The following is a 27611-nucleotide window of genomic DNA, read 5'->3' on the forward strand; positions in this document are numbered from 1 at the left end:
CTGTCCTGACACAGGTCACAAAGCAGTAGATCCTCAGAACCCACTAGCCCAGCCTTTGGGGGGTGCTCAGACCCCCAGACCCTGGGTCATTGTGCCCAGAAGCAGCAACTCTGAGTACAGATGTCTGATAGGGAGCTGGGCTCTCCCCTTCAGGCCCAGGACTTGAGGGCTCTGGCAGCCCTGGCCTAGTGGGCCCATGGAGCCTCCAGTGTCATCTGAAGGCTGGCATTTCGTGGACACTTATCCCACAGCCTGGACCCCAGAGCAGTGCTCTCCCTGGTCTGTGGCTGTTGACATGGAGAACCCTTGCCTCAGGGGTTTCTAAGGATTCTCCTTGACCCCATCCTGTGTCTGGTAATTCGTGTTACCTGTTTTAATTTTGGTTTTGGGTTCTCGGACACTGACTTGCTTTAGCAGTGGCTCTGCGTCATCTCTCCTCCGTGTCCCTGGCAACTCCTCTTGCCTCTAGCAGCGCCAAGACCCCTTTGTCCAGTTCTCACAGTACAGAGGTTCTGAGAAGGCGGTCACCCGAGGATCAGCGCTGGCAGTGACCTCAGCCTCTAGCTCACCTCCCTTGATTTAAGGATAGGAAGAGAGAGGTCCCAAAATGTTGAGCGACCCGGCCCGCACCACCCCTCACCAGGTCGCCTCGTTCCCAGGACAACAAACCAGGGAGCAGCGCCCCTCTGGCCTCGCTTCCTGAACTGTCAGTCTTCGCAAAAGGCAGGGGCATCACCTGCTGGCTTGTCTCCCCTTTCACGCAAACTCCTCCGGGAGCCGACGCGCGCGCTCCAGCTCCGGACTGACACCGGAGTCCCCTGCGGCACCACCCCTTGCGTCGCGGCCAAGAGCTCCGCCTTAGCCCCGCCCCAGGCCACACCCCGCCCCGCGGCCGCCGCAAGTCCCCCACCCCCAGGTCCCCCAACGCTCCCACCCGCTTGCTCGCACCCGGCTAGCCGCCCAACGCCGGCCCCGCCGTCTTGCCCCAGGCCACCAACGCTATGTCTTGGCTCCACCCCCACAGCCGCCCTGGGGCTCGTTCCCTTCCCCCGGCCCCCGCCACGCTCCCGCCCCTTCCGGCCGCCCCGGTTCCCACCCGCCCCCTCGCGTGCCTCCCTTCCCACGCGCGAGGCGCGCCCTGAGACCCGAGTGGCCGGGCAGCAACGAGGCGGGGCGGGGCGCTGGCTCGGGTTTCGGCCCGCCCCCGGCGCCGGCGTGACCCCTCCCCGGGCGCGGGCGGGGCCGGGCCAGCTGGCCGGCGCCCCGCCCCCGGCCTGGCGCTCCGGGCGCTATAAGAGGGCGGCGGCCGCGGGGCGCCCAGCGCGGGGCCGGGAGCGCGATGGTCAGCCGCCGCGGCGCGGCAAGATGCTGGATGGGCCCCTGCTGGCGCGCTGGCTGGCCGCGGCCTTCGCGCTGACGCTGCTGCTCGCCGCGCTGCGCCCCTCGGCCGCCTACTTCGGGTAGGTGCCTCGGCAGCCCGGCGGGCGGGGCGGGCGGGCCGGGCCCGAGGCCGGCGCGGGCGCGAGGGCGGGGGCGACCCAGGTGCGCGGGGCGCGGTGCCCGGGCTAGCGAGGGCCCCCGGGTTGCCTGGAGCTGTTTGTTTGCGGATCCCGCGTCGCTGGGTCCGCGAGTCCGTGTCCCCGTGGCGCGGAGCGCGGAGAGGGGCCGGCGTACCCGACGGGCTGGCGTGAGGCCCCGGTGCTCCGTGACCCCGGAGCCGTAGTCGCTGCGGCCGCACCCGCGGCCGTGCGTGAGGCTCCCTGGAGCTCCGGGACCAAGCTCTGGTTATCGGCTCCCTTAGGCCAGGATTTCTTGCCAAACGTCTGGAGCCTCCCTGGCCCCTGCAAACCCACCCCCCCTTGCAGTTTCCCCCTCCTTTCTCTCCTCGAGAAGTTAATTTAACAACAACAAAAAAATACGTACAAAATCCAGATGTTCCTTGCTCTGAGCCCCAAAGGGGAAAAAAAAAAAACTCCAGACTGGAGGAATTTTATTTTTCTTGAGCTTTGCTTCTGACGTTCGCTCGGGCCCCGGCCCGCGGGAGCGCGTCTGTGGGACCTCTCCGGTGCGCAGGGCCCAGCCCAGCCGTGAATGCTGCCTCCCGCCGCCTCCAGGGTCGCTGTCCTGCGCGCTTCTCCGCAGCAGCAGTTAGTGTGGTTTGGGCTCGTCTCTCTCCGACGTTCCTTCCTGCCCTTCCTCGTTCCTCGCTCCCAGATCTGGGATGTCCAGCCGGGCGAGCTTTGGGGACCCTCGCTGTACTCTGCAGATGGGCACACCGGGGTCTGGGTGGCATCGTGTGGGCAGCCCTCCGGATCTCCCCAGTCTCCCCGCCTCCTTACCCCGTGCCACTCCTGGAGCCGAGGCCACCCCCGCGTCCTGCCCAGTCCCTGTCCTGCGTGCCCTGCGGCCGTTCCCGGGCTGCCGCCCTCCACCCGTCGTCACCTGTTCCCTCTCCCCTGGACCAGGCGTCGGCGCGCAGCGTCCTGGCCGGCAGAGGGCCCCGTTGGTCCAGAAATGTGGCACTGCCAGGGCGGGGAGAGGCCGACTGGGCGAGAAGCCCTGCAGGTGTATCCTGTTCTCAAAGAAAATAAAATATTTTCATGGGAAACTTTCCCTTTGTGTTTTTCTCCCCCCTCCCCCTTCTCCTGTTCTTTTTTCCTGGGTTGTCTTCCAGGGTCAGCTCCCTGTCTCCTTACCCTGGAGACCCCACCCCGCAGCCAGAGCTGCGGCTGTGGGTTTGGCCCGCCTGGGGCCCAGGCTGTGCAGAGGCTGGCACGCCCCTGCATGCCATCTGTGCAGCCTTTGCCTTACCCTCTCGGGCAGAGGGAGGGTCAGAGGCTGGCTGGCTGGCTGCAGGTCCACGGTGAGTCACGATGGCCTGTCAGCCAGCTGTGCCTTCTCGCTGTCCGGGCTCAGCCATGGGTCTGCTCACCAGGCTTCAGACACACCCTAGGCTTGTCTGCGCCACGCTGTGCTCTGCTTGGAGTCTCCCTGCTGCTGGCCTTTTCTCTGGGAAGATCAGACCCACAGGGTGGCGTTCAGGGTCCTGGCTCCCGCCCTCCATCCCAACCCCTGTAGCATCCCTCTTTTTCTCCATGTTTTCTCTGCACTTCGTACCTTCAGGGAAGTGTGGCCAGTGGCTGTGTGGCAAGTCAGGAGGGCTTGGAGCCCCTGTGGCTTCTCCAGCTAGCCCTTCTGGCCCTGCTCTTTAATCCCAAAGGCCCCCTCAAGTGAGGCTTCCCAAGTCCTGCCCCGTGGGTAGCATAGAAAGCAGTTCTGCTGCCTCTGCTGGGGGTACACCCCACTTCCCCCCTCCCCCTGCCACCAGACAAGAGAGACAAGACTCAGCTTGGTGGACGGAGGTCCTGGAGGATGGCAGACTCTGTGCCAGCCCCACAGGCAGAGAAGGTAAGGGACCTGGTGCTGGAGTCCACTCAGGATAGCACCAGCCATGGAGGCCCAGCCTCTGGCTAGCAGTGACTGGCTGAGCCTGGGTCTGGGGCCCTTTCTCCTGGCTTAGTAAAGGGGCAGGAGCCAGAGGGGAGAGGGAGGAGGAGATGGCCCAAGGCAGGCAGGGCCAGGCAGGGCTGGGCCAGAGCCAGGGGGCCTCTCTGTGCCTTGTGCTGGGGCTTCCCTCCCCACCCCAAGTACAGAGGGAACAGGGGGAAGGAGCTGGGATCCAGCCCTCCTCTCCCTTCCCCCACTCTGAAAGCTCTGCCTGGCACAGAGGCTCACAGGCAGGGCAGCTCCAGTTACAGCCCAGAAACCCAGAGAGGCTGGCCTGGGGGAGGATCACGTGGGTGGTGGGAGCCCTCCCTGCCCCGCCCCCCCTCACCCCCCCAGGCTGCAACCCAACCCGCCCTGCTCCTGCTGTCCTGCTCAGCCTCTGGCCACCAGGCAGGGCCCTCCAGGTCACCTGCCTGCCATGGGAAAGGGGCTCTCCTCTCTTCCTCCCTGGCCTGACCGTTCTTTTTGGTGTGATTAGCAGGTGGTGTTTCCATCTGGTTCTCCTGGGGCTACAGAGATGTCTGTGCTCGGGGGGCCTAGACAGCTGGCCTGATGCTCTCTTGGAAGGAAGTGGAGCCTGACTCTAAGCAGGAAGAGACTGTCCCAAGGTCTTGTGGCAAGTCTGAGATACAAACTTGGACACCCCTCCCTGCTGCCAACCACCAGCCCCCTGCCCCACCCCATAGATCTGGGTGGGCTCTCCCATACTTTGCTCCTCTCTTGGCGTTATCCTCAGGTGAGAATATAGAGCTAAAGGGTGGGCCTTGTGTGCTGAAACCTTGCTGAAACCTGCTCAGGAAGGGATGCCCCAGGCCCTGGGGCAAGCCACCCTTGTGCTCCTCTGAGCCTGGAGCCAGGGGCTGGATCTGGGGATTTGGGGGATCTGTGCTTGCCAGAGCAGGGTCTGGGCTCCCCAGCACCTTGCTGCCTTCTTCTTAGAGGTTCCGTGTGTGTGCTGAGCCAGCCCCCAGCAGAGGCCCCTGGGAAAACTGCTAGACAGGCATCCAGGGGCTGCACCGGCCAGCGGAGGCCTGAGGCTTCCAACGTGATTAATCTTCTGGAGAATAAGAAGGGGCACGGTGAGCCCTGAGGCTCTCTCGTGGTGTTGGCTTCAGCACTCCACGTTATACAGGAAACATTTGCAGGGTGATGTGGGGGAGTGGGGCACTGCTGTGAGGTCTGGGCTCGTCCCAACTCTCTGGTCCAAGTGGCCTGGAGGCCTGCATGGCAGAGGCAGCACGAAGCGTGAGACTAAGGGCTTCCCTAGCCCATGAGGGGTGCTGGGAGCCGGTTTGAAAGGCAGCTGAGGTGCTCCGGACCATTGCACATTGCGGGGTGGGGGGCAATTGGCCTTGGGGCCAAAGGTCTTTTTGTTATTGAAACGTAACTCACATCCTGTAAATTTACTTAGTTGAAGTATACAGTTCAGTGGTTTTTAATACATCCACAGGGCTGTGCAGCCAGCACCGCTATCTAATTCCAGAACATTTTCATCACCCCAGAAACCTCATATCCCATCCCCCCCTCCCCCAGCCCCTGGCAACCACTAATCCACGTTCTGTTTCTGTGGATTTGCCTATTCTGGACATTTCATATAAATGGAATCATACCATATGTGGCCTTTCGCGTCTGGCTCTTTTCACCGAGCATACTGTTTTCACGATTTATTCACCTTTGTAGCAAGAATCAGTACATCATTCCTTTTTGTGACTAAATAATATTTGACTAGCTGGACATATGGCAGTTTCCTTCCACCTATTCATCTGTTGATAGACACTTGGGTAGTTTCAACCTTTTGGCTATTGTGGATAATGCTCCTGTGAAAATTGGTGTACAAGTTTTTTTGGGCCTATATGTTTTCAGTTTTTCTCGGTACATACCTAGAAGTAGAATTGTTGGATCATAGAGTAATGCTACGTTTAACCTTTTGAGAAGCCACCAAACTGTTTTCCACAGCATCATTTTACATTCCCATCAGTAATGCACGAGGGTTCCAATTTCTCCACTCTCCGCCAATGCTTGTTAATTCTCTGATTTTAAAGAAAACATATTTTTTTGTTTGTTTTTAAATTCTGGCCACCCTGGTAGATTTGAGGTGGCATCTCATTGTAGTTTTCATTTGCATTTCCCTGATGACTAGTGATGTTGAGCATCTTTTCATGTGCACAGTGGCTATTTATAATGTTTTATTTTGGGGAAATGTCTATTCAGTTTCTTTACCTACTTTTTGGCTCAGTGGTTTGTCTTTCTGTTGAGTTGTAAGAGCTCTTTAAATGTTCTAGATCTATTCTTGGACTGAGGAGAACCTGTTTTCTTGACCTGTGAGCTGGCATGCTCTCACCCCTTCACACAGGGGCTGCACCCATGGGTCTTCACAACAGATCTTCCCCCTGCTTGGCCCCCAGTGGACTATGTGGGGGGCCAGGGTGCAGGTGGCTGTTCATTTGCTGGAGCCTGGGCTGGGGCTGGGGCTAGCTGGGGGCCCTGGCACTGTGCTCGAGGTCTGCCCCAGAGGGGCTGCTGTCATTGGGGTGAGGGTGGACTCTGAGTGTGGGTCAGGGAGGGTCGACTGCCCAGCGCCAGGAGGTGAGGGCATCTCCTCTGCTTCTCTGAATACTGAGCCTGGGGCTCAGCTGGCGGTCCTATGTGGCCACGTGCCTGCTGGCTGCTTGGAGGAGGGGCTCCCAGCTGGTCCCTAGAGTAGAAAGAAGGAGGGAGGGTTTCCTGGGCAGCAGGAGCGAGCCTAATGGCAGAATGACAGGGCTGTACGGTGAGCCTGTGAGTGGGCAAGGGAGAAGATGGAGCCCTGCTAAGAGAATGAGACAACTCAGACGGGGGCTTGGGGGGCTTGTGTGGGGGGCTGAGGGCTGGGGCTCACCTGTAGGGGAGGTCGGCCTTTCACAGAGAGGCTGGGGAGACCCAGAGTCCACTGGGGCTAGGGAGGGGCTGACAGAGTGGGAGGTGTCCCGGGGGATTCCCCGGCCAGGGCTGGTGGTGCTGTGAGCTAAGCAGGCAGGAGCTTAGGGAGTCACGTGGGTTTGGGCAACAGGGCAGGTGCTACCCATGGAGACCCACCTCCGGACAGGCAAGCCCGCAACGGTCCTGCAAGGCCTCGGATCTGGTGTTTGAGGGAGAGGCCTTGGAGAGCAGTGTGCTTCAGAGGGTCAGGAGAGGGTAGGCCTGCACTGGCAGCTGAGGTGGGGGAGGGCCCAGGCGATGGGGCCCTATCCACAGTGTCCAGGGCAGCTGAGGGGCTGGCAGGGAGATTGCTGAGGCCCCTTGGAAGCCCTGTGGGGAGACCTCAGAACAGCAGGTGACGAGGGATGCAGGGCAGGGTCAGCAGGCTGCGGGAAGGCGCCTGGGGATGCGGGGAGGGCTTCAGGTCAGGGGAGGGAGCTCCAGGGACAGGAGAGGACAGTGGGGTGGTGTGTGGAGGGGCCTGGGCTTCCTGCCTGCCAAGGAGGGGGGATTCTTGTTGGACTCCTGGTCCAGGACCTCTGTGGCCAGCAGAGGGACCTAGGTGTTCCAGGTTCCCAGCCTATGGGTCCAGGGCAGACATGGGGAAGCAGCTGGAAAGAGCAGGCGGGGGAGGCAGAGGGGATCCCTTGGGGAGCTCACTGCCCCCTACATCTCTCGTCTCCAGAGTCCCTCCTGCCTCCCCCCCTCCTCCTGGCCAGTCTTCTCTGGGGGGGCTGTGGACTCCCAAACCGTTGGCCCCTGCCTGGCCTATTGTCCCCTTCCATAGGCTCCTGGGGGGGCCTTGCCCCGGCCCCCTCATACAGAGACCAGAGAGAGGCAGGTGGGAGCATCAGGCCAGGACTGGGCCTCTGGGCTGGGAATCTCGTGCACACAGGCCGTGGAGTCCGGTGGCCTCCTGGTGGGGTCTGAGGTGAGGAGGAAGCCGCCGCCATCTGGCTCCCCTCAGCTGTGTGAGCAGATGTTCTGCCACAGCCGGCGGCCGTCTGGACGGGAGGACAGCTGGCCTAATCTCACCCCCGTCCTTGCCACTGTGGTCCAGGACCTGACTCCAGAGCCATGGGCACTAGCATGATCCTGCCCAGGCTCCCAGGGTGGCCCCAGACTGAGGGTGGCGCCCACCACCCACCCCAGGGGCCTTGTGATATAGAGGACAATAGAAGTGTGTGGGTATTTTTTCTCCTGGAAAAGAATGCACACACACGATTCCTCCCGGGGGGCTGTGGGCCCTGAATTCGGGGAGGAGCGATGAGCTGATAAGGGACCTGGCTTGGCTTTCCTGGCTGTAGAAAAATGACACCTGTCAGCAGGGCCGGCACTCAGCCCCCTTAATCCCAGCCTGGGGGGCACCCGGCTCCCTTTGTGTATTGTCCCAGAGGTGGGGGTGCCCCTGCAGTGCCCACCCTGGCTCAGCAGACTGCAGGAGGTTTCAGAGCAGGCGCAGTTGTCTGGGAAGTGGGTGAGGCCAGGTTCCTGCTTGAAGGTCAGCCTCTGGTGGGTGGGGAACAGGGCCACTGTCCTCATGGGCCTACCCATCCTCCTGGGTGTGCCTCAGCTATTGCCTCTTCCAGGAAGCCAGAGCATAGCCCAGAAGTATTGCTCCTTACCTGTAGCTCACCTCTGGGGAAGACAGGAGGTTCCCTTGTGGTGTCTCCTCCAAACTGCGCTGGGCTGGCTCTTCCGAGGCCTGTGAGGGGCCCTGTCTCCCCTCCGCTTCCTGGCTCTGCACCCAGGAGCCTGGTGTGGGGTCTGAGGTGCTCGTTCACCAGGTGGCCAAGCCCCCTGCTCACCCCTGGCCCTGACCTCCACCACGCTGCACCCACACTTGCTGGCTGGGCCATTACACCTTCCAGCGCACGGATGGTGGGCCAGGTGTCGCAGACACAAGACAATGGGGCCTGGATGTTGGACAGAGGCTTTGCGGGCATTTTTGCTGTGGGTGCCGTGCTGAGGGCTCCGCTGGAGCTCCCAGGGGGCAGGTGGGAGGCGGGGGCTGAGGACCCCACTGAGCGAGGGTTGGGGAGGTGGGAGCAGGTGGCTGCCCATGGTGCATAGCAGGTCTGAGCAGGCCTCTGGAGTGGGGCTTGGTAGCGTGGGCTGGATGATGACCAGCCTGTTTTTCTGCAGGGGCTAATCATTAATGGACATCTGTGGGCTGGGCCAGGGTCTCCAGAGGAGGGCAGCCCCACTCTGGACAGTGTCAACCTGGGTGGTGTGCCGGCCATCTGGCTCTGTGACCTGCGGGCACAGCCCGCCACGCTCCCCTGCTCCTCCCAGTGAGGTTCCTGGCTGGCCTGGTGCCCCTAGCCACAGGAGGAAACCCGGCCGCCCAGCTGGCAGGCCCTGCACCTCGAGACCGGCAGCCGGACGAGGGAATGGAAAAAGGCAAGCCTCAAGCTGCGTTTGTTTTTCTTAGCGATACCTGAGGTAGACGTGGCCAGGGAAGTGGTCTGGCCCGAGAGTAGAGGCTGCCAGGGGCTCCCAGACCAGAGCACACCCGACCTGGCTCCCTCTTGGACAGAGGGAGCAGCAGTGGCTGCCTCAGGCCACCCCAGGGTGGGGTGTTGATTGAGGCTGTCCCAGTGTCCCCCGTCTGTGTCTGGCATGGTGCTAGGCCCCTGGAAGGCCAGCTCTGGGAAGGAAACCAGATATCAAGGTGATGCTGGTAGTGGCGGCGGTGGTGGTGGGGTCTAGTGGCTCTCTGAGCACCTGCCCTGCATCTTTCCTGTCCTTTGTGGCAGCCCCGTCGTGGGTCCACAGCCACCTCTGAGGCCTGGGGGTGTGGTGACCAGGGCACAGAGGTGGCCTGGTCACTCTGGTTCCTCCATGAAGCCACCGCAGCCCGCCTTCTCCGTGCGGCAGTCAGTGAATCTGGGGGTCCCATGCAGCCTCAGCCACCTTCCTGGGGGCTTTCGACATGCCACTGACCAATCTGGGCTCCATCGTCCTGCTCTGGAAAGGGGGCAGTTGGCTGGTGGCCCTCAGAGTCTGGGGGTCCCACAAGTTCTGCTCGCTTCAGGGGCCAAGTGTGGACGAGGACCTTTCTCTTAGGCTTGGGGGTGCCAGGCCTGGTGGGCAGTGCTGTGGGTCCCAGTGTAGTGGAGTTTGCTGAGTCATGTGTCTGCCAGCTGACCCCCAGGGTGGCCAGGCCTTAGCTAGGCAATCCCCTGGACAGTGATGGATCTGCGGACTGACCAAGAGCTCTTCATGCCCTGGAATCTTCGGGCCCCATGAGCTGGGGACGTCGGGGCCTGGCGGTTCTCACAGCTGATGGAGGTGACAGCTGTCATAGACACAAGGTCTTTGCCGCAGTGTGACCTGTACTCAGGGAGCTGCCCTCCTGCCCTGCTCATCCCCATCCCTTGGCCCTCACCTCCTCCTTGGCGTGGCAGGGCACCAAGTGCTGGTGGAGCTCTCGGGGAGCCCCCGGCTCTGGTGGTGTCTGTGCCCGCCCCACACCCGCCTGCTTGGGTGGGAGGCTGCAGAGGCCACGGGAGGATGGAGGGTTAATCTCAGAACCAGGTCTCAGCACTGGAATTTGTTTTGAATTTGATTCACACAGAAATTAAACGCCGTCTGGTGGGGCTGAGGTTTCCTTGGCAGGGCGCTGTGGCTTCTGGAACTCCGGCCTCTTCTCCTTCCGCCCAGCCCAGGGTCTCAGCTCCCCATGCCCGGGGAGCTGGGTTTGCGGGCAGGGTGGCCCTTGTGGTGGCTGGGCCTGTAGGCAGGAGGAAGGGCAATCGAAATCTGTTCCCCTACCCCACCTGCGAGTGGGAAGGGGTGAGGTGTTCTAGGGGCTGAGTGATGTGGGACAGGGATGGCTCCAGTACCAGCGTGGGCCAAACCTGCACCCACCCTCTTCCGACAATGCCCGTCCTGCTACCTGGCTGTCCTTGGGGCAGATGTGAGGATGTGTGACCGGCTGGGTGCTCAGAGGGGCTGCGCTAGTAGTCCCCAAGCAGTCGGGCATGACAGCCTCGGGCCTGGTCCCCAGAGGGGGTTGGGCATTCCCCAGACTCGGCTCTGTCTGTCCTGGGTTCTTTCCGGCTGCCCCAGGGCTGGAGTGTGCTCTCTGCAGAGCTCGTCGCGGCGGGGGGGAAGCCCTCAGCAGCGTGGGACCTAATCCAGGATGATCTGGTCTCAAGATCCTTACCTTGATTACTTCTGCAAAGACCCTTATTCCAAAGAAGGCACATTCTGAGGTTCCAGGTGGCTGTGAATTTTGGGGACCTTTATCCTGTGCTTCAGATTATTCCTGCAAACAGTTTCTCAAATACGGCAACCAGCATATGGTCAGAGATAACTTCGTGTGCAAGGAAATGCAGCCAAGGACTTGCAGAAATGATGGCAGCAGACCAGTAAACAGAGCATCCCACACTGAGTACAACACCTCTCACTGTGCTTGCAGGAGCAAGATAAGCCTGGGATATCTGTAAGGAATGAGAAGCCACAAAAACTGACCCAGCAAGTTTGGAAAAACCAAATAGAACTGGGAAAAATTTTAAGTAGTAGACTGATTTGAAAGCAGATTATAAACAGTTGAAGAGAATTAGCAAACTGTAAGATGGGTCAAGAGAAATTACACAGAGTGTGGCATGGGAAGGCAGATACACGGAAAGCAGAGAGGGTGAGAAACCTGGGGACACAGTGAGGAGGTCCCACATGCTCCACCAGAGGCCCAGAGGTAGAAGAGAAGAGGAACTGATGGGGTGATATATGGAGAGAATGGCTGAGAATTTTTCTGAAACTGATCAGAACAATCAAGCAGATTCAAGAGGCCCAGTGTCTTTCTAAGCAGAAAAAAAAAAAAAAGTTCATGCCAGAACATGACAGATTGCAACTGCAAAACACCAAAGCAATCCCAAAAAACAAAATACAGATTACCTTCCAAGGATTGTCAGGCTGACAGCTAAGTTCAGAACTGAGAGCAAAGCCAGGAGGTGGTGGGACCATCCACTTGGTGCATGAAAAGAAAATAACTGCCAGCCAAGAACTCTACGCTCGGTGAAGATTACTGTAAAATGAGGGTGAAATAAAGGCATTTTCAGACAAATTGAGAGTTGCTCTGAAGGAAATGTTGACGCCGCAGCTTAGGCATGGGAAATGGTCCTGCTGTGTTCCAGACACAAAAAGGAGTGAACAGCAAAGAGAAGGTCACAGGGAAGGAGGGGATAAGGGAACATTGAACAACTTCCTGTTGGGTCCTAAATGTAGAACTAAAATACACAACAGCATATAATTCCAGGGAGTCAGCAAGGTTGTGTTCTCAGGCCTCATATTACCGAGAAGGGGGTGGTATTGACCAACATTGAACATGGGTAACTCATAGACTCATGTTGTAATTTTGAGGGTAACCATGAAAATAATGGAAATATATGACTTCAAATTAACAAAAGGAAAAGCAGAATAATGAAAATAACCCAAAAGAAGGCAGGAGAGGAGAAAAGAAAAAAGAGGCATGGCCAGCAGAAAGGATAAACTGAGACCCCAGGACCCCAGTGGATGAAATGTTCCAGGCATAAGGCTGAGGTGATGGGGGTTGTGGTCAGGTCCTGAGTCTAATTATAGGCTCTGGGTGAGAGACACACGATGTAAGGATAGAGAACATAAGAGGATGGAGAAAGAACACACCAGCTCAATGGGCCATAAGGTAAAGAGGGAAATGAGAGTAGAGAGAGACTCAGACTCAGCACAGTGATCTGAGCTGTGACTCTTTTCGTCAGTGACCTTGGGCTGTGTCGGGCTCAGTCTGGTGCCCCGAGGCTGGAGTTTCGGAGAGACTGAAGCAGCCACAGTGGTAGCTTAAATGCATATTTTAGAAGTGGAGAGACACTTGAAAGCACTCAGAAAGTGTCCATCACAAAAGTGAGGAAGAGAAGTAAGGTAAACCGAAAGAAAGTAGAAGTAGTGCAGAAATCAACAAAAAAAAATGTGCCTTAGAGATGAACAGATCCCTCTCTGGGAAGGTCTTAGAAACATCTGAGGAGACTAACCCAGTGAAGAGGCGGCTCAGAGTGCTAGTGTCCAGCTACGGGGAATATCGTCACAGATTCTGCAAACAAAAACAAGGGAATGTCAGGTACAGTTCCATGCTGATAAATCTGCAAATTCAGAGGAAATGGAGAAAACCAAAAAAGTAACAGAAACAGATTCAAGGTATAGAAATACTGACCAATACTATAGTAAGCAAAGAAATCGGGTCATTGGGAACGTAAAGTGGTATGGCCAGTGTGGTAAACAATCTGACAGTTCCTCAGACACTTAACTATGGAATTCCTCTATGGCCTAGCAGTTCCACTCCTGGGTATATACCCATGAGAAATGAAAACATATGTTCACAAAAAAATGTGTACATGAGTGGTCATAGTGGCATTATGAACAATAGCTGAAGAGTGAACAACTCAGGGACTCCCCTGGCAGTCCAGTGGTTAAGACTCTGCGCTCCCAGTGCCAAGGGTACGGGTTCCATCCCTGGTCAGAGAACTAAGATCCCTCATGCCACAGGACGTGGCCAAAAAATAATTTAAATAAGTAAAATCAATAAAAAGAGTGAACAGCTCAAACGTCCATCACCTGAGGAGTAGAAAAATAGAATGTGGTATATCCATACAGTGGGATATTATTACATGCTATCACATGGAGGGACCTTGAAAACAATGTGCTAAGTGAAAGAAGCCAGTCAGAAAAGGCCACACGTTGTTTGATTCCTTTTATAGGAAATGTCCAGATCAGGCAGACCCACAGAGGCAGAAGGTAGATTAGTGGTTGCCAGGAGTTGGGGGAGGGGAATAGGGAGGTAATAGCTAAAGAGTACACTATGTAGTTTCTTTCTGAAGTGATGAAAATATCCTAAAATTGACTGTGGTGGTGTTTGCACATATCTGCAAATATACTACAAAACGCTGAATTATATACTTTAAATGGGCAAATTTTATGGTAAGTGAATTATATCTTAATATATAAAGGTGTTCTAAAAAAAAAAGAAAAAGAAATTGGATCAGAAAGGAAATGTTTCCACCAAGAAAATGTCAGCCTGCATGGCTTCATGGCAAGTTCCACCAAACAGTCAAGAAGACACGATTCTAATCTGACACAACTCTTCTAGGAAATGAAAAAAAAAAAAAAAAAAAAAACTCTTGCTAAGGCACTGAAACTCAGCAGGAAGAGCATGGGAGAAGAAAATTACAAGCATGGTTGCAAACATCCTAGACAAAACATCATCAAGTTACATCAGCAATACAGAGAAAGAATAAAACCCATCATGGCCAACTGGGTTTATTCCAGGAATGCTTAATGTCTAACATTAGAAAAATCAATTAGTGAAATTCCTCAATTTAGCAGATTAAGGGAGAAAAATCACACATCAAAAGATGCAGGGATGACATTTGATAAAGTTCAACATCCATTTGTGATTTTAAAAACTAAAAGCAGAAGGGAACTTCTTTTACTTGATACAGGGTGTCCAGAAAAACACACAGCAAACCTCGTGCTTAACGGTGAAATGGCAAAAGCTTCCCTTTTAAGACCACGAGTCAGACAGGGATGCCTGTCGTCACCGTTGTCTAAATCTGGGTGATGCCAATTGTCTTCACAGACCCTCAAGCATGACGGGAGTCGTTTCTCTCGTGTAGCAATCATGCTCTGGCTCTGTGAGTGCATTGACTCCTGGTCTCTGGCCTGGTAGTGCCAGTCTTTAGGGCGCCCTTGCATCTGGAGGGGTGGGTCTGGGTAGCAAGAGATGAGCAAGGATGAGGGTCCCCACTTTCTGGTGGTGGTGCCCACAGTTCTCTCCTTCACTTCATGGCCACACATGCTGGCAAGGGCACTGGACAGCTCTGTGCTGGCTGGTGGCTATGGAGCTGGGGGTCAGGAGGCTGGGTCCCAGAGGGCAGCTGGCAGATTCTACATGATTATGCTGATGGCCCTAGCCAGTGTAGGAAGGCAGGAAGAACCGCATAGTAAGAAAATAGACTGGTGTCTCTGCAGACTGCATGATTGTACACAGAGCATCTGAAAATCATCAGAGATGAATTGCAACACATAGCAAGGTCACCAAATACTAAATCAGCATAGGGTCAGTTGGACTTTTGTAGGTCAGCAACAGAGGGAAGACTGACTTTATAAAGTTATTTTATTTTTATACACTATCACTCTGGAACACAGACTGACTCTAATACAGGGCAGCCCTGTGGGAGGCTGTAAGACTTCAGACTTCAGTGGGGGAACGTGTAAGACTTGAGAGAGAGGGAGGAAGGAATTCTGAGTAAATGGAGAGAGGTGCTGTTCTCACCAATGGAGAGATTCAAAATTGCACATACAGGGGACCTCCCTGGTGGCGCGGTGGTTGAACATCTGCCTGCCAGTGCAGGGGACATGGGTTCGATCCCTGGTCTGGGAAGATCCCACATGCTGCAGAGCAACTAAGCCTGTGCACCACAACTACTGAGCCCACGCGCCTAGAGCCCGTGCTCTGCAACAAGAGAAGCCATCACAATGAGAAGCCCGTGCACTGCAACAAAGAGTAGACCCGCTCGCCGCAACTAGAGAAAGCCTGCACGCTGCAAAGAAGACCCAACACAGCCAAAAATATATCAATAAATTTATTTTAAAAATTGCACAGAGCAGTCATGACCACCCCAGCAAACGTGTGTGCAAATGCAGAGCCAGCATGTGCCCTTGGAATCTGTTGGAAGGAGCTCCTGACGGAATCCCAGTAAAACGTCAGGAGCTCGTGACACTAGCCCAGGGTGGAGCCTGGAAATGAGCCACATGTGAGGCTGCTGTGACGTCACAGAGCAGCGAGGAGATGGAACCTTTGGGATCCTGAGGGAGGGATGCTGGCCCCACCAAACTTCACGGGCAGATGTTGGTGTCAGCTGGATGGAGAGCTGGATGTGCACAGCAAGATGGGGAAGCTTTTGGAGGATGTTTAGGAGATGGTTTATGACCTTAGTGGTGGGAGTTGAGAGTCCCTGGGCACAAGGCCGTTTCTTGAGCTGGGTGAGAGCTGTGTTTCCCAGTTGTGCTGCTCACTTGCATGTGTGTATTATATCTTTTGAAGACACCTGAGTGTTGTAAAGTGCCAGGCCAACATTTAGATCTCATTTCTTCCCAGGAACTGGGTCCAGCGCTGGGAGAGGACAGCCAGGTGGAGCAAGGGCAGCCAACCTGGACTCAAGTCCTCCATGGGCTTCCTGGGCAGGCTCATGTGCCCATCGACCCACCTGTCTCAGACCAGATGCCCTCGGAGAGGGAGGGGCAGCTGTGTTGAGCACAGTGGCAGGTGCACTGGTGTGGGCAGCTGGGCGGTTGGAGGGTCTGTGCTGTGCCAGGTGGCCTGGGCACTTTCTGGGCTGGAAGGCGCAGCCCCTGGAGATAGGCTGTGTGGGCAGAGGCTCATTGCTCCAGGCTGGCATCCAGGGCTGAGAGCCTGTGAGGGGTTTCTCCATGCCACTGGCTGTATGTTGAACTTTGTCATTTTGAAGGGGCCACATGTGCATGGGACAACGTGTGAGTGGCTCACACGCTATAAGGGAGAAGAACGTGTTTCCTCTGCCCCAGGCCGCCTTTATCCTGGGTTGTCCCATGCACCCAGAGGTATGCATGCAGGTACTCTGCAGAGGTAGGCCTGTGCCTTGCACTGAGTGTACACAGCAGGTGGGCTGCGGATTTTCTGAGGCCTGCTGAATACTGGAGTGGATGGATCCCATTTATTCAGCCAATCTCCAGTCTTTCTGAATACCAAACAGTGCTTCCAGTGTTTTTGCATGACAACATTGCATTGGCTAACATGTGAGTGACATACGCTTGTACGTTTTTTCTTGCTGACATTAAATTTTTTTTTTTGCTTATATGTTTTAAGATAACATATCTGTAGTCTGTATTTCTAGAAAGAGATTTGGTGGGTGAATTTTTATAGATATGTCAGTCCAGAATTCCAGCCAAGGAGGAACACCTCCTTCCCTGTGTCCTTGACAATAATCCTATGAGACATTGATTTGTACTCCTCTGATGAATGAAAAATAACCTATCAATATAGTTTTATTTTGCATTTTTTGAGTGAAATGCAAATAAGTTTGTTTTGTTTTGTTTGTTTGTTTTTGGCGTTACACAAGCCTCTCACTGTTGCGGCCTCTCCCGCTGCGGAGCACAGGCTCCGGAAGCGCAGGCCCAGCGGCCATGGCTCATGGGCCCAGCCGCTCCGCGGCATTTGGGATCCTCCCGGACCGGGGCATGAACCCATGTCCTCTGCATCGGCAGGTGGACCCTCAACCACTGCGCCACCAGGGAAGCCTGCAAATAAGTTTTTAACAGCCAGCTATATTCCCTTCCCTTGAACTGTATGTTCATATCCCGTATCCAATTAACAGTTGATTCCTTTGTTACTGATCTAGAGGAAAAGATACACCTGTGTCCACATATGTACATGCAACACATGCACGTGTGCCCACATGCGCATGCCCACACACAAGCAAAGAAACTTGGTCCTTGGCCTGGGATCTGAATTGCAGCATTTCCTCTGATCTTTGTCTGTTGGTCTTTGGATTCTATGCTACTTTTTTTTTTTTTTTTTTTTTTTTTGCGGTATGGGGGCCTCTCACTGTTGTGGCCTCTCCCATTGTGGAGCACAGGCTCCGGACACGCAGACCCAGCGGCCATGGCTCACGGGCCCAGCCGCTCCGCGGCATGTGGGATCTTCCCGGACCGGGGCACGAGCCCGTGTCCCCTGCATCGGCAGGCGGACTCCCAACCACGGCACCACCAGGGAAGCCCTCTATGCTACTTTTTGCTGTGCAGAGATTCTTGTACATTTAGAGAGTCTAATTTATTAAATTTTAAAGACACTTTGGATTCTGAGTCACTCTGACAAAAGCTTTCCTAATTCTAAGAATGTCTTGTGAGCCTCTCACCTTTCCTCCAGCACTTCTGTGGGTTCCTCTTTGTGCTGTCGTTTCTGCCTCTTGTCCCTGGGACCTTCTCCACTGAGCCCGGACCCACCTGACGGCCACCCTCTTCCCTGTACCCCATGCGTTGTCTCACACCGGCACCTCCGTGAGGGTTTGTCCTCTGTCGCTGCACGCCAGGCCGTACGCTCACAGGCTGGCTGCACTGAGTCCACACTGACTGTTAAGGGGGCCTGGACAGGGGGCAGCTGGGCCCCCATAAAAGAGAGGTGGGGACGTGCCACCTTGGGATGAGGGACGCCGGGGGGGTAGAGCAGTGCTGCTCCCCTCGGGTTTCAGCCTCATGCCTACCACGGGAGCTGGGTGACGGCTCAGGGGAAAGGCCTTGCCCTTGGGCCTCAGGCCTCAGCCATGTGGCCACACGATTTTCAGATGGCCATTCCTGGCCTTGAGCTGACCCTTCCTCCACATCCTTCTGCCCAGAAGAGATGTAGACCCCACCTGGCCTCAGGAAAGGGTCAGCTTGCCTGTGACTGTGTTTATGGAGCTGCCTCTGATACCCTGGTGGACATGCTGAGGCCAGGTGGGAGTGAAACTACCTATAGCTATGTAGGCTGGCCCTGAGTGTGGGGGACCCCTGAGCTAGCTCCTCGTGTGCAGTGTGGGCACAGGCTGGCACCGGGTGGAGGGGGCCCTGTCCTCAGCGCCCATGTGCAGAATTTGGCCACAGGCACCCCCACTGCCTCCTGGAAGACTGGAAGGCAGCATCACCTGCCATTTGTCTCCCTCTCCTTGTCCCTTTCCAGCCCGGCCCCAGGTCCCCCCAGGATGGCCTTACAGTAGGGGTCTTCTTGGATGCCGGAATGTTTTGGCAGCGGTGGGAGCTTGGTTAATCTGAATCCTGCCTGGGGGACGTGCTGGTTGGAGGCTACAGTGCTTTAGCCATGTGGCACGCAGTTCTGGGCACAGCTGTTGACATTCCTGTCTGGGGACAAGTCTCCACTGTGTGAGCTGTCTTTGTGTGAGGAGTATGGCTCTTCCGGCCTCCAGCCCAGGGTCCTCGGGCCCCTGCCTGCTCACCCTGCCCCAGCACAGCAGCTGTCCTCAGGCAGGGGCCTGGAAGTCCACAAAGCTGCCCCCCGACATCAGCCTCTGCCACATCCCCATGTCCTTAGGCATGAAGTCCTAACGCTAGATAAGGGGTGCAGGTAACTGGGGCTGGCCTGTACTGCCACCCCTCCAATGCATCGTCCCAGCTCCAAGCTCACGTGTCTTCTCCCCGAAGGTGTTACTGCCTCTGCATCCCCACTGCTCAGTGGCCCACAAAGGATCTGTCCGTGTCTCAGGGACCTTTGGAGCTTCTCCTCTAGCAGCTCTGCACCCCTAGGCCTGACCCGTGTGCTCTGGTGTTCTGGTGGCCTCCTTGCCCAATGCTGCCTGGGCCTCCTGTCAGCCTGGTTCCCAAGCCTCAGCGCCCTGCTTTGCTGTTCTCAGGGTGCTGATCAGCGAGGGTGAGACAGGGGCAACTCCTTCAGGGACCGGGGTCCAGAGGCCTCAGGGTAGGGCTCATTCTGCTTTGCACGGGCCCCACCCTTACCAGGGTGGATGCAGCGACTCCCCTCTCCACTAGGCAGGGCAGGGCATGCTGGGGTGTGTGTGCATGCAGCTACAAAATGTGGTACCCCAGGTTGTCCCCAGGGGAACCTCAACCTGCAGCATTACTGCTGGAGTCTGTTAGAGGGTGGGGTTCTAGAAGGCCCTGCCCACATCCCTTCCCCTGCAGAAAGCTGCAGCTCTCTTATCAGCCCAGTGGCCGCCATACCCCTGAGGGGGCTTTGGAAGGACAACAAGAAATGGGATGGGGCACGGTGTGGGGCTCCAGTATCTGTGGACTCCTGGTACCCCTGGTTCCTGGGGTTGGCTGAGGTGAGAGGTGGGGGCTGGGGCTTGTTTCTAAAGATGCTCTAGTGGTGGGCTCTGAGCCCCATTTACATCCAGGTGGGCACCTCTGCCTCCCGAGGGCTGAAGGTCTGGGTGGGGCTGGGCTTGGATGTTCCTGGAGCCCAGATGTGTAGTTGTCTGTCTGGGGACACTGAGGCCCATGGTTCTGAGCACAGAGAGGGCAGAAGGCCAGAGCCGGTCAGTCCCTGGATGGAGCAGCTGGTAGGGAGTTAGGGCAGGCAGGCCAGACAGAGGAAGACAGACCCAGGCCAGGGCCTCGGCTCAGCCAAGAGAATGGGTGGAGTTGCACAAGAACCAGGAGCCCACTTCCTGGGTGGCACCTGGGACCTGGGCTGGGAGGCCCCTTCTGGTGCACATATTCCAGGAGACCCCATTGGAACCATGGGGGCCATCTGCACAGGCTGCAGGAGGACAGGGAGTGAGCCAGGGCCATCCTCAAGGGACCACAGGGCCGTGGGGGGCACCCCTAGCTGGGGATGGCAGAGGGTGGGGGTCCTAGAGCAAGCTGGGTGAGCAGACATGGGAGTGGGTTGGGCAGGGTACAGTAGATGTACGTCTCATGTGGCCTGAGGCAACTGTGCCCGCTCCCTGCCTTGGTTTTCTGCCCTTGGCCAATACCCTGGGCTGGGCAGTCTTCCCAGGTGTGTGCGTATGAGGTTCTAGCTGTATGTTCCTTCCCCTGTCATCTGACCTGGGCAAGTGAGGCTGGTGTCAGCTGGGGTGTGACTCCCTGAAGGGACTTGTTGGGGAGGGGTCAGCATCCATGTGGGTACCTGAGTCATGCTTACTGGGCAGCCAGTGTGAGAACCCAGGGCATGCAGGGGGCCAGGCAGGGGTCCACAAGCAGTTGGCAGGGCAAGACGTGAGTGGATATGCGGGCAAGCGGGTGTAGAGAGGATGCCTGGTGGGCACGGGTCCCACGGCCTTCTCACCGCCCCCCCCCGCCGGGTTCTCTGTGGCCTTTGCGTCCCTGTCCCTGGGCCCACTGCCCCTCCTGCCCCCCAGGTGGGCCCACGGGGGCTCCTATCCAGTTGCCGCCATGCTTTCCGGCCGAGCAGGTTCTTCTGCTGCCCCAGCATCTGCAGCCCTCGCCCAGCGCCCACCTTCTGCCTCTGGGGCAGGGCTCACTCTGGCCTCTCTGTGCCCAGGCTGACGGGCAGTGAGCCCTTGACCATCCTCCCGCTGACCCTGGAGCCGGAAGCAGCTGCCCAGGCACACTACAAGGCCTGCGACCGGCTGAAGCTGGAGCGCAAGCAGCGGCGCATGTGCCGCCGGGACCCCGGTGTGGCTGAGACGCTGGTGGAAGCGGTCAGCATGAGTGCTCTCGAGTGCCAGTACCAGTTCCGGTTTGAGCGCTGGAACTGTACCTTGGAGGGTCGCTACCGGGCCAGCCTGCTCAAGCGAGGTGAGTGTGCTGGGACACTGGGCCAGAGCAGGGAGGCAGGACCTCCTAGCCCTGGTGTGCGCCCCTAGTGCATCACCTCAGCTGAGTTCCAGGTGACTGGGCGGTGGGTGGGACTGACCCCCCTGCTTCCCCCTTCCCCTTCCTCCTGCCCTCTCCCCCGTGCCCGGTCCCTTCTCACACCTGCATGGAACAGTTGCTGGTGGCACAAGGCGCACGTGGTCAGCTGTGACAGGGCCTGAGGCAGCTCTGATGGCTCTTGCCACATGGCAGTGGCTGAGGCCCAGTGCCTGGGCACAGGAGCAGGTGTCCAGCTGGTGCCCCAGCCCAGAGCACGGAGCCTCCTCTCTTGTGTCTCCTTCTGCATGAGTGTGCCAAGGGGGACTCTCATCTGAGTCTCTCAACAGCGTTGTTTTAAAAACTAGGGGACACGGGGGAAGGGTAAGCTGGGACGAAGTGAGAGAGTGGCATGGACATATATACACTACCGAATGTAAAATAGCTAGTGGGAAGCAGCCGCATAGCACAGGGAGATCAGCTCAGTGCTTTGTGACCACCTAGAAGGTTGGAATTGGCGGGTGGGAGGGAGACCCAAGAAGGAGGAGATATGGGGATATATGTATATGCATAGCTGATTCACTTTGTTACAAAGCAGAAACTAACACACCATTGTAAAGCAATTATACTCCAATAAAGATGTTAAAAAACAAAACAAAACAAAACAAAACTAGGGACCTGAGGCCCAGGGCATGGCACGGCTCACAGAGGGCCCTGGCCAGTCTAGTAGGTTGGAGACCCAGATGGATAGGGTCTCTGATTGCTGGGCACACCTGTGGCCCAGTACACTTTGGGTTCTCTCCTGCCCCTGACCAGTCCTATGTCTGGGGCACAAGGGAACACCTCCTGTCCCCAGGTGCACATGGCAGCCCAGGCAGGTATGCCCCTCCCTGCGTGGAAAACACCAGGAAGGAGCCTTCCCGCAGACCCTGCTCTATATGGAATGTGTGCCTGGGGATGCCAAGATTTGGCTGCACCCGAGTGAGACGGGGGCCGCTGTGGCCTGCTGACCTGCCCCTGCCCCCACCACCCCAGGCTTCAAGGAGACAGCCTTCCTTTACGCCATCTCCTCTGCTGGCCTGACGCATGCACTGGCCAAGGCGTGCAGTGCAGGCCGCATGGAGCGCTGCACTTGTGATGAGGCCCCTGACTTGGAGAACCGAGAGGCCTGGCAGTGGGGTGGCTGCGGGGACAATCTCAAGTACAGCAGCAAGTTCGTCAAGGAGTTCCTGGGTCGGCGGTCTAGCAAGGATCTGCGAGCCCGTGTGGATTTCCACAACAACCTCGTGGGTGTGAAGGCAAGCGGGGTGGGGTGCGGAGTGGGAAACGGTGCAGGGTGGGGGGCGCACAGGGCACAGGGCAGGGCATGGGGTGGGTGTGGGGTTGCAGGTGGCGTGAGTTGGGGAGCAGGGCGGGAAAGTGCAGAGGGGTGGGCAGGGTGCATATGTGTTTAAGGGCTGGGATGCAGGGGCTGAGGGAGGCGCATTGGTGGGGGAGAGGGCTGGGACGAGGTGAAGTCGGCTGCCTCTGGGGCTCTGTTCCAGCCACTGGTGACAGCCAGGGCCTCCAGTCCTTCTGCTTATAAGGCTCATTACTTACCGGCTGGGCAGGGACACTAGTTGTCATGGTGGGGAGCTCCATGGAGGGGTGCCCCATGGTCTCCCATGGTTGGGTGGAACCAGAAGGCCTACTTGCTGCTGGCTGGGGAGCAGGCAGGTGGGTCTGGCTGGTCAGGGCCGCTGGGAGGGTCTCCCTGCTGGGCACCATCTAACCAGGAGGACAATGGACTGGCCCCTACCTGCCAGGGCTGAGGGGTGGGTGGTCCTGTCACCAGGGACCTAGGTGGACAGCAAACGGGTAAGTGTGTGGTCCAGGGGTCCCGGGGAAAAGCTGGGGGTGTGGCTGGCTCAAGCTGGGGAGGCTGCTTCTACCTCAGGGGCACTGTCTGTGGCCAGGACTGTTCCAAGGAAACTTGAAACAAAAGACTCAAGGCGAAAAGGACTGTTTCAGCTCTCTTGCTGGGCCCTTCTGGGAGCTGCTGCTGCAGGCATGGCTGGGCCTGGGGGGACCTGGCTCTGCAACCACTCTCTACCCACCTGCCAGCCCCTTGGCTCCACGCCACTGGAGGAGGCATCAGGTCCCGCCACCTTCACTGTGGACAGAACACCCCACCCTCTTAGTCCCTGCACAACCTGGACAATCAAATGCCTCCCAAGGCTCATCCTGAGCTGTGGGATAGTCAGGGGCTGGGAGGGGGATCTGCGTGCTTGCTGGGCAGCCCTTGGGATATGGAGCCCCAGCCTGGGGGCTGGAGGGGGGCATGAGGTAATTAATGCCAGCCTCACTCTGAGCCCCTCTTTATTGAGAAGCCAGAGTTCTGAGGTGTGGGCTTATTAAAGAATCAATTTCCCCCTTTTCCACAGGAGCTCTGCCTCTCCTCCCACCCTCTGGGGAGGGGTGCAGGCTGATTAAATCCCCCATGGGAGGCCCTTTCTTTTCCTCTGCACTCGCCCTTTTGTAAGCTATTAATGAAAAGTCAGAATATGAAAGTGCTCCATTAGCTCCACTGGTCCTGGGTAAGCCTCGTTTTAATTAAATTTGTCCGGGTGTCTCAGCAAAGTATCATTAAATGTGACTCTTCTGTTGCCTGGCTGGAGGGCAGCTATGTTTCTTAATCCCCCTTGAGCCGACTCTCCCTGGGGGCAGTGTGGGAGCTCAGGCCTGGCTTGGGGCCCATTGGGAGAGGGACATCCCCTTCCCCTGCCGTTCTTCTTCCCTGTGTCCCTCTAGGGACCCCAGTGTGGAAAGTCAGGCAGGAGGCCCCGTGGGACAGCTGGGCTGACTCCACGGCTTTGCAAGTTGGACCCAAGTCCTGGGAGGGGAAGGGCCCAGCCTGGGTCTTCGGCAGCTTCCCAGATCCCAAGCGGAGTGTTGGTGCTGTGCCATGCCTGCTCCTGCCTGCATGTGTGCAGTGGGTGCAGCCCCCTCCCATCTGGACCTCTCTGGAGGCTTTCTCCCACTTTCCAAGTTACTCTTAGCAGGGTGGGGGATGGTGCCTGCACATGCAGTAGCATCTGATCCCTATGCTCAGGCAGGCGCATGGTCAGCTCAGATGTAGACTCTAGTGGCCAGTTCTGTCCACTAGGCAAGCTAACTTGCTTGTCCTTACTTTTTTAAGGAGCAGACTGCTGAGGACAGACTGTGGTCCGGGGGTTGCTGACAGGGGTGCTAATGCGGAGGTGTGCCCTGCCTTGCAGAGGGCAGCCTGGGATGCAGGGATGGGAAGGGAGGGCCACGATGGTGCAGGAGGTGGGTTCGGGGTGCTGTGGTGGCCACTCTGAAGGTGTGGTGCTGGCTATGGGGTTTCTGTCCTGGGTGGTCCATGGCTTGGAGAGGGAGGGACATGTGTGGGTGCCAGGGAGCCTGGGTGATGAGCAGTGGTGACCCCCTTTGCCTGGGCCTGGGTCTGGGGGGCCATGAGGTCTGGCCGGCCATGAGGTCTGGCCCTGGGGTGAATGGCAGTTCCAGCCCCTCTGAGGGTTGTCCTTGGGGACTGGTCTCCAGTCTGCTCAGAGTGGCCCTCATGCCCACCTCCCTCCCAGGTGATCAAGGCCGGGGTGGAGACCACATGCAAGTGCCACGGCGTGTCAGGCTCATGCACCGTGCGGACGTGCTGGCGGCAGCTGGCGCCTTTCCATGAGGTGGGCAAGCGCCTGAAGCACAAGTACGAGACAGCGCTCAAGGTGGGCAGTACCACCAATGAGGCCACCGGCGAGGCCGGCGCCATCTCACCACCACGGGGCCGGGCCACAGGGACGGGTGGTGGCGACCCACTGCCCCGCACACCGGAGCTAGTGCACCTGGACGACTCACCCAGCTTCTGCCTGGCCGGCCGCTTCTCCCCCGGCACTGCCGGCCGCAGGTGCCACCGTGAGAAGAACTGCGAGAGCATCTGCTGCGGGCGTGGCCACAACACACAGAGCCGGGTGGTGACCCGGCCCTGCCAGTGCCAGGTGCGCTGGTGCTGCTATGTGGAGTGCAGGCAGTGCACCCAGCGCGAGGAGGTCTACACCTGCAAGGGCTGAGCCCCTGGGCCTGGCCAGGCTGCTGCAGGGCTGCAGGCAGTGTGTGCAATGTGAGGGGTGTACACCTGCAGGGGCTGAGCCCCTGGGCCTGGCCAGGCTGTTGCAGGGGTACAGGTGGTGTGTGCCATGTGAGGGGTCTAGACCTGCAGGGGCTGAGTCCTTGACCTGGGCGCCCCCAGTATACTTGGTTACAAGGCAGGGGCAGGGCCAGGGAGTTGGCTGGGTTGGCCATCTCCGCCCTTTTGTCTCCCCATCTCGAAGGCCCAGTCTGACCTCTGCATCCCCTCTGTTTGTCCCTCCCCATGACCTGAGAGCTTTGCACAGATGCTTTCCAAGCTGTGTCCCCCTAAATCACCAGGTGCCCCTCCTGCGCTGGGTGCCCTCTGAGGAGCAGCGGGCACACCTTCGTGACCACACGGTCTCTGTGTGAGCTGCCTGTGGCCTGTCCTGCACCAGCACTGGCTTAGAGTCAAACCACTAGGGGAGAGAGGAGATGCCTGGCTGCCCAGGTGCGAGGGGTCTACGGCCGGCCCCCTCTGACATCGAGTACTTCTCTTTGGAGTGATATCAGTGACTTTTAAGTTATTTTTATTTAACTAATATATAATTATTCTTTTCTCCACCCCTGCAGTCTCCCAGGCTGTGGCTCCTCCGCCTCTCAGCAGAGCCGGGCCTGGAGGGGCCCCTTTCTCCCTCCCCTCCACGCCCCTTCCTGATCTGCTTTGTCGTTTGAAACCACTAAATCCAGAGAGACATGCTGTCGTTGTTTTTGAAGAAGTAAAGCAGGCTGTGTCTGGCCACCACCCTCAGGGTTTCTGGAAGCCAGGTCCCATGGTCCAGGTCGGCTACCCATAGCAAGGCTGACCTGGGAAGTGGACGGGCCCTGCTCCGCACCCTGCGGGCACATGGCTCCACACTCTAGCCTCCTCAATGCAGATTCTGGGGCTGGGGGTGGCAGAAGGTGGCCTGTTCTCCCCCAGAGGTGGGCATGGGGAGGGGCAGTGCCAGCCCCTTGGAGGTTCATTTCATGAGGAGGCACGGCTTGCTCTCTGTCACTGTGGGGGAGGCAGCGTGGGGACAGACATGGGTGGAGAGAGTCTAGGTTAGGTTGTGGCAGATGGAAGGCTGTTCTCCTTGGCCATGCTGTTGATTTTGTGGGGAAGGGAGAAGGATGGCCAGCACTGACCTGATTTGGTTTGAGGGTGTGTGCACACGTGTGTGCATGTGTGTATGCATGCATGAGTGTGTGGTGTGTGTGCATGAGCATCTTTGCATGCATGAGTGTACATGTGTGTGAGTACGTGATGTGTGTATGCATAAGTGCATGTGTGTGCTTGTGTGTGAGCACGTGTGTGTATCTGCATGTGGTGTGTGTTCACGCATGAGAATGTGAGCACATTTGTGCATGGGTGTGCATGTACATACATGGATGCATGTATGTGTGTGACCAGGTGCACATGTTTGTGCATGTGTGGTGTCTGTGCTTTGTGCACGTGTGAGCATACGTGTGTGTACACGCATGTGCGTAAGCATGTCTGTGCATGTGTGTGGTGTGTGTGCTCATGCACACTGTGTTGGGTTGTGGTCAGTGGTTGGCGGGGGTGTGGCCTCTGCCCTGTGCCCTTCCTAGGTGTGGAGCTCTACTTCCCATGTTGGGGCCTCCAGCCCTGGGCCCATCCTGCTCGGCTCTATGACTGTGCTCCGAGGGTGTGCGCTGGGGTTTGGGCAAGCACAGAGCTGGGTGGCAGCGTGGACACGGGAACTACTGAGTGAAGGGATTCCTCGGAGTCCAGGGGGGGCTTCAGGAACCCTGGGGACTGTTTTTAAAAGAAAACCTATTTATGTGGATGTGGGTCTCTTTGTCCCTGTTTTATAGTGTAAATAGTAAAGTTTATTCTCCTGTGGTTCAGAGAACATCCCCATGAATAAGTGCATGCTGACAGAGTGGTGCAGCCAAGGCATGTCCCCTGGGAGGGGACAGTGGATGATGTGGGTCTGCCCCTCGGTCTCCTTCACGCCTGGCTGGAGAGGGTGAGGATAGGCTGGGGTGCATCCCAGTTGTCCCCAAGCATTCCCACCTGCTGGGGCCTGGAGCAGGCAGAACTGGCCATGCTTCTATGACAAGACTGTAGCTCGGTCACTACTGGGTCTGGAAAGGCGGCAAGTCAGAGGAAGGATTTTTTTAAATCAAATACCACATTTAGCTCTATGCCATAAATATTAAGAAAAGTATTTTTTTAAACAAGGCAGATTGAAAATGTCTGCTGGCTGGTTTGTTTATACATAAATATATATCAGAATGTCTTGCTAAGCAAAGAAACAACTCCCGCTGACGGAGCCTCTCATTAACATGCTTCTCTCTGTGCAGCAGAGGGTCTCTAAAAGAAAACATGTTCTGTGGCGGGTCCGGATCCCCCGACCCCCCCAGGGCCACAGGGGCAGAGCCGTGCTGAGGGCCAGGCGGGTCCCGGCCACCTGCTCTCTGCTCAGCCTGCACAGACGTGACTCCGAGCTTGGTTAGGCCAGGTCCAGGCGGGCGGGAGGAGAGGGGCATTCACACACGAGAGAAGTCTTGTGTGAGCCTGTTGATTTCTCTACCTCATCTGTATAGCGAGTAGGTGTGTACTCGAGTGACTTGGAGAATGTATTTATTTAATGGCCTTGTGTAACAGAACAGAAACAAATGGAAACACTAAATAAATGTATTTTTAAATTATA

The 27611-nt window shown here is 57.2% G+C and overlaps 1 protein-coding gene across 3 annotated transcripts; it reads left to right on the forward strand.

Moving 5' to 3' along the window:
• The first annotated feature begins 1310 nt into the window (after positions 1 to 1310).
• On the forward strand, positions 1311 to 27611 carry WNT9A (Wnt family member 9A). 3 transcript variants are annotated; one of them, XM_060092653.1, is made up of 4 exons: positions 1311 to 1460; positions 20498 to 20754; positions 21844 to 22106; positions 24411 to 27611. In XM_060092653.1, the coding sequence occupies exons 1-4, from the start codon at positions 1366 to 1368 to the stop codon at positions 24891 to 24893; spliced, it is 1098 nt and encodes a 365-aa protein (XP_059948636.1). In that variant the 5' UTR covers positions 1311 to 1365; the 3' UTR covers positions 24894 to 27611. The 3 variants fall into 3 exon arrangements, with proteins under 3 accessions (XP_059948636.1, XP_059948637.1, XP_059948635.1); XM_060092654.1 differs by having other exon boundaries at positions 21844 to 22094; XM_060092652.1 differs by lacking the exon at positions 1311 to 1460 and having other exon boundaries at positions 20247 to 20754.

Source organism: Mesoplodon densirostris, chromosome 3 (genome assembly GCF_025265405.1).
Source record: "Mesoplodon densirostris isolate mMesDen1 chromosome 3, mMesDen1 primary haplotype, whole genome shotgun sequence".
In the NCBI taxonomy this organism is placed as follows: Eukaryota; Metazoa; Chordata; class Mammalia; order Artiodactyla; family Ziphiidae; genus Mesoplodon; species Mesoplodon densirostris.

Coding starts and splice junctions, on each gene's coding strand:
- WNT9A (XM_060092652.1), top strand. CDS start 20,247: ATGCCTGGTGGGCACGGGTCCCACGGCCTTCTCACCGCCCCCCCCCGC. Junction 20,755..21,843: donor GGCCAGCCTGCTCAAGCGAG/GTGAGTGTGCTG, acceptor CCACCACCCCAG/GCTTCAAGGAGACAGCCTTC. Junction 22,107..24,410: donor ACAACCTCGTGGGTGTGAAG/GCAAGCGGGGTG, acceptor CCTCCCTCCCAG/GTGATCAAGGCCGGGGTGGA.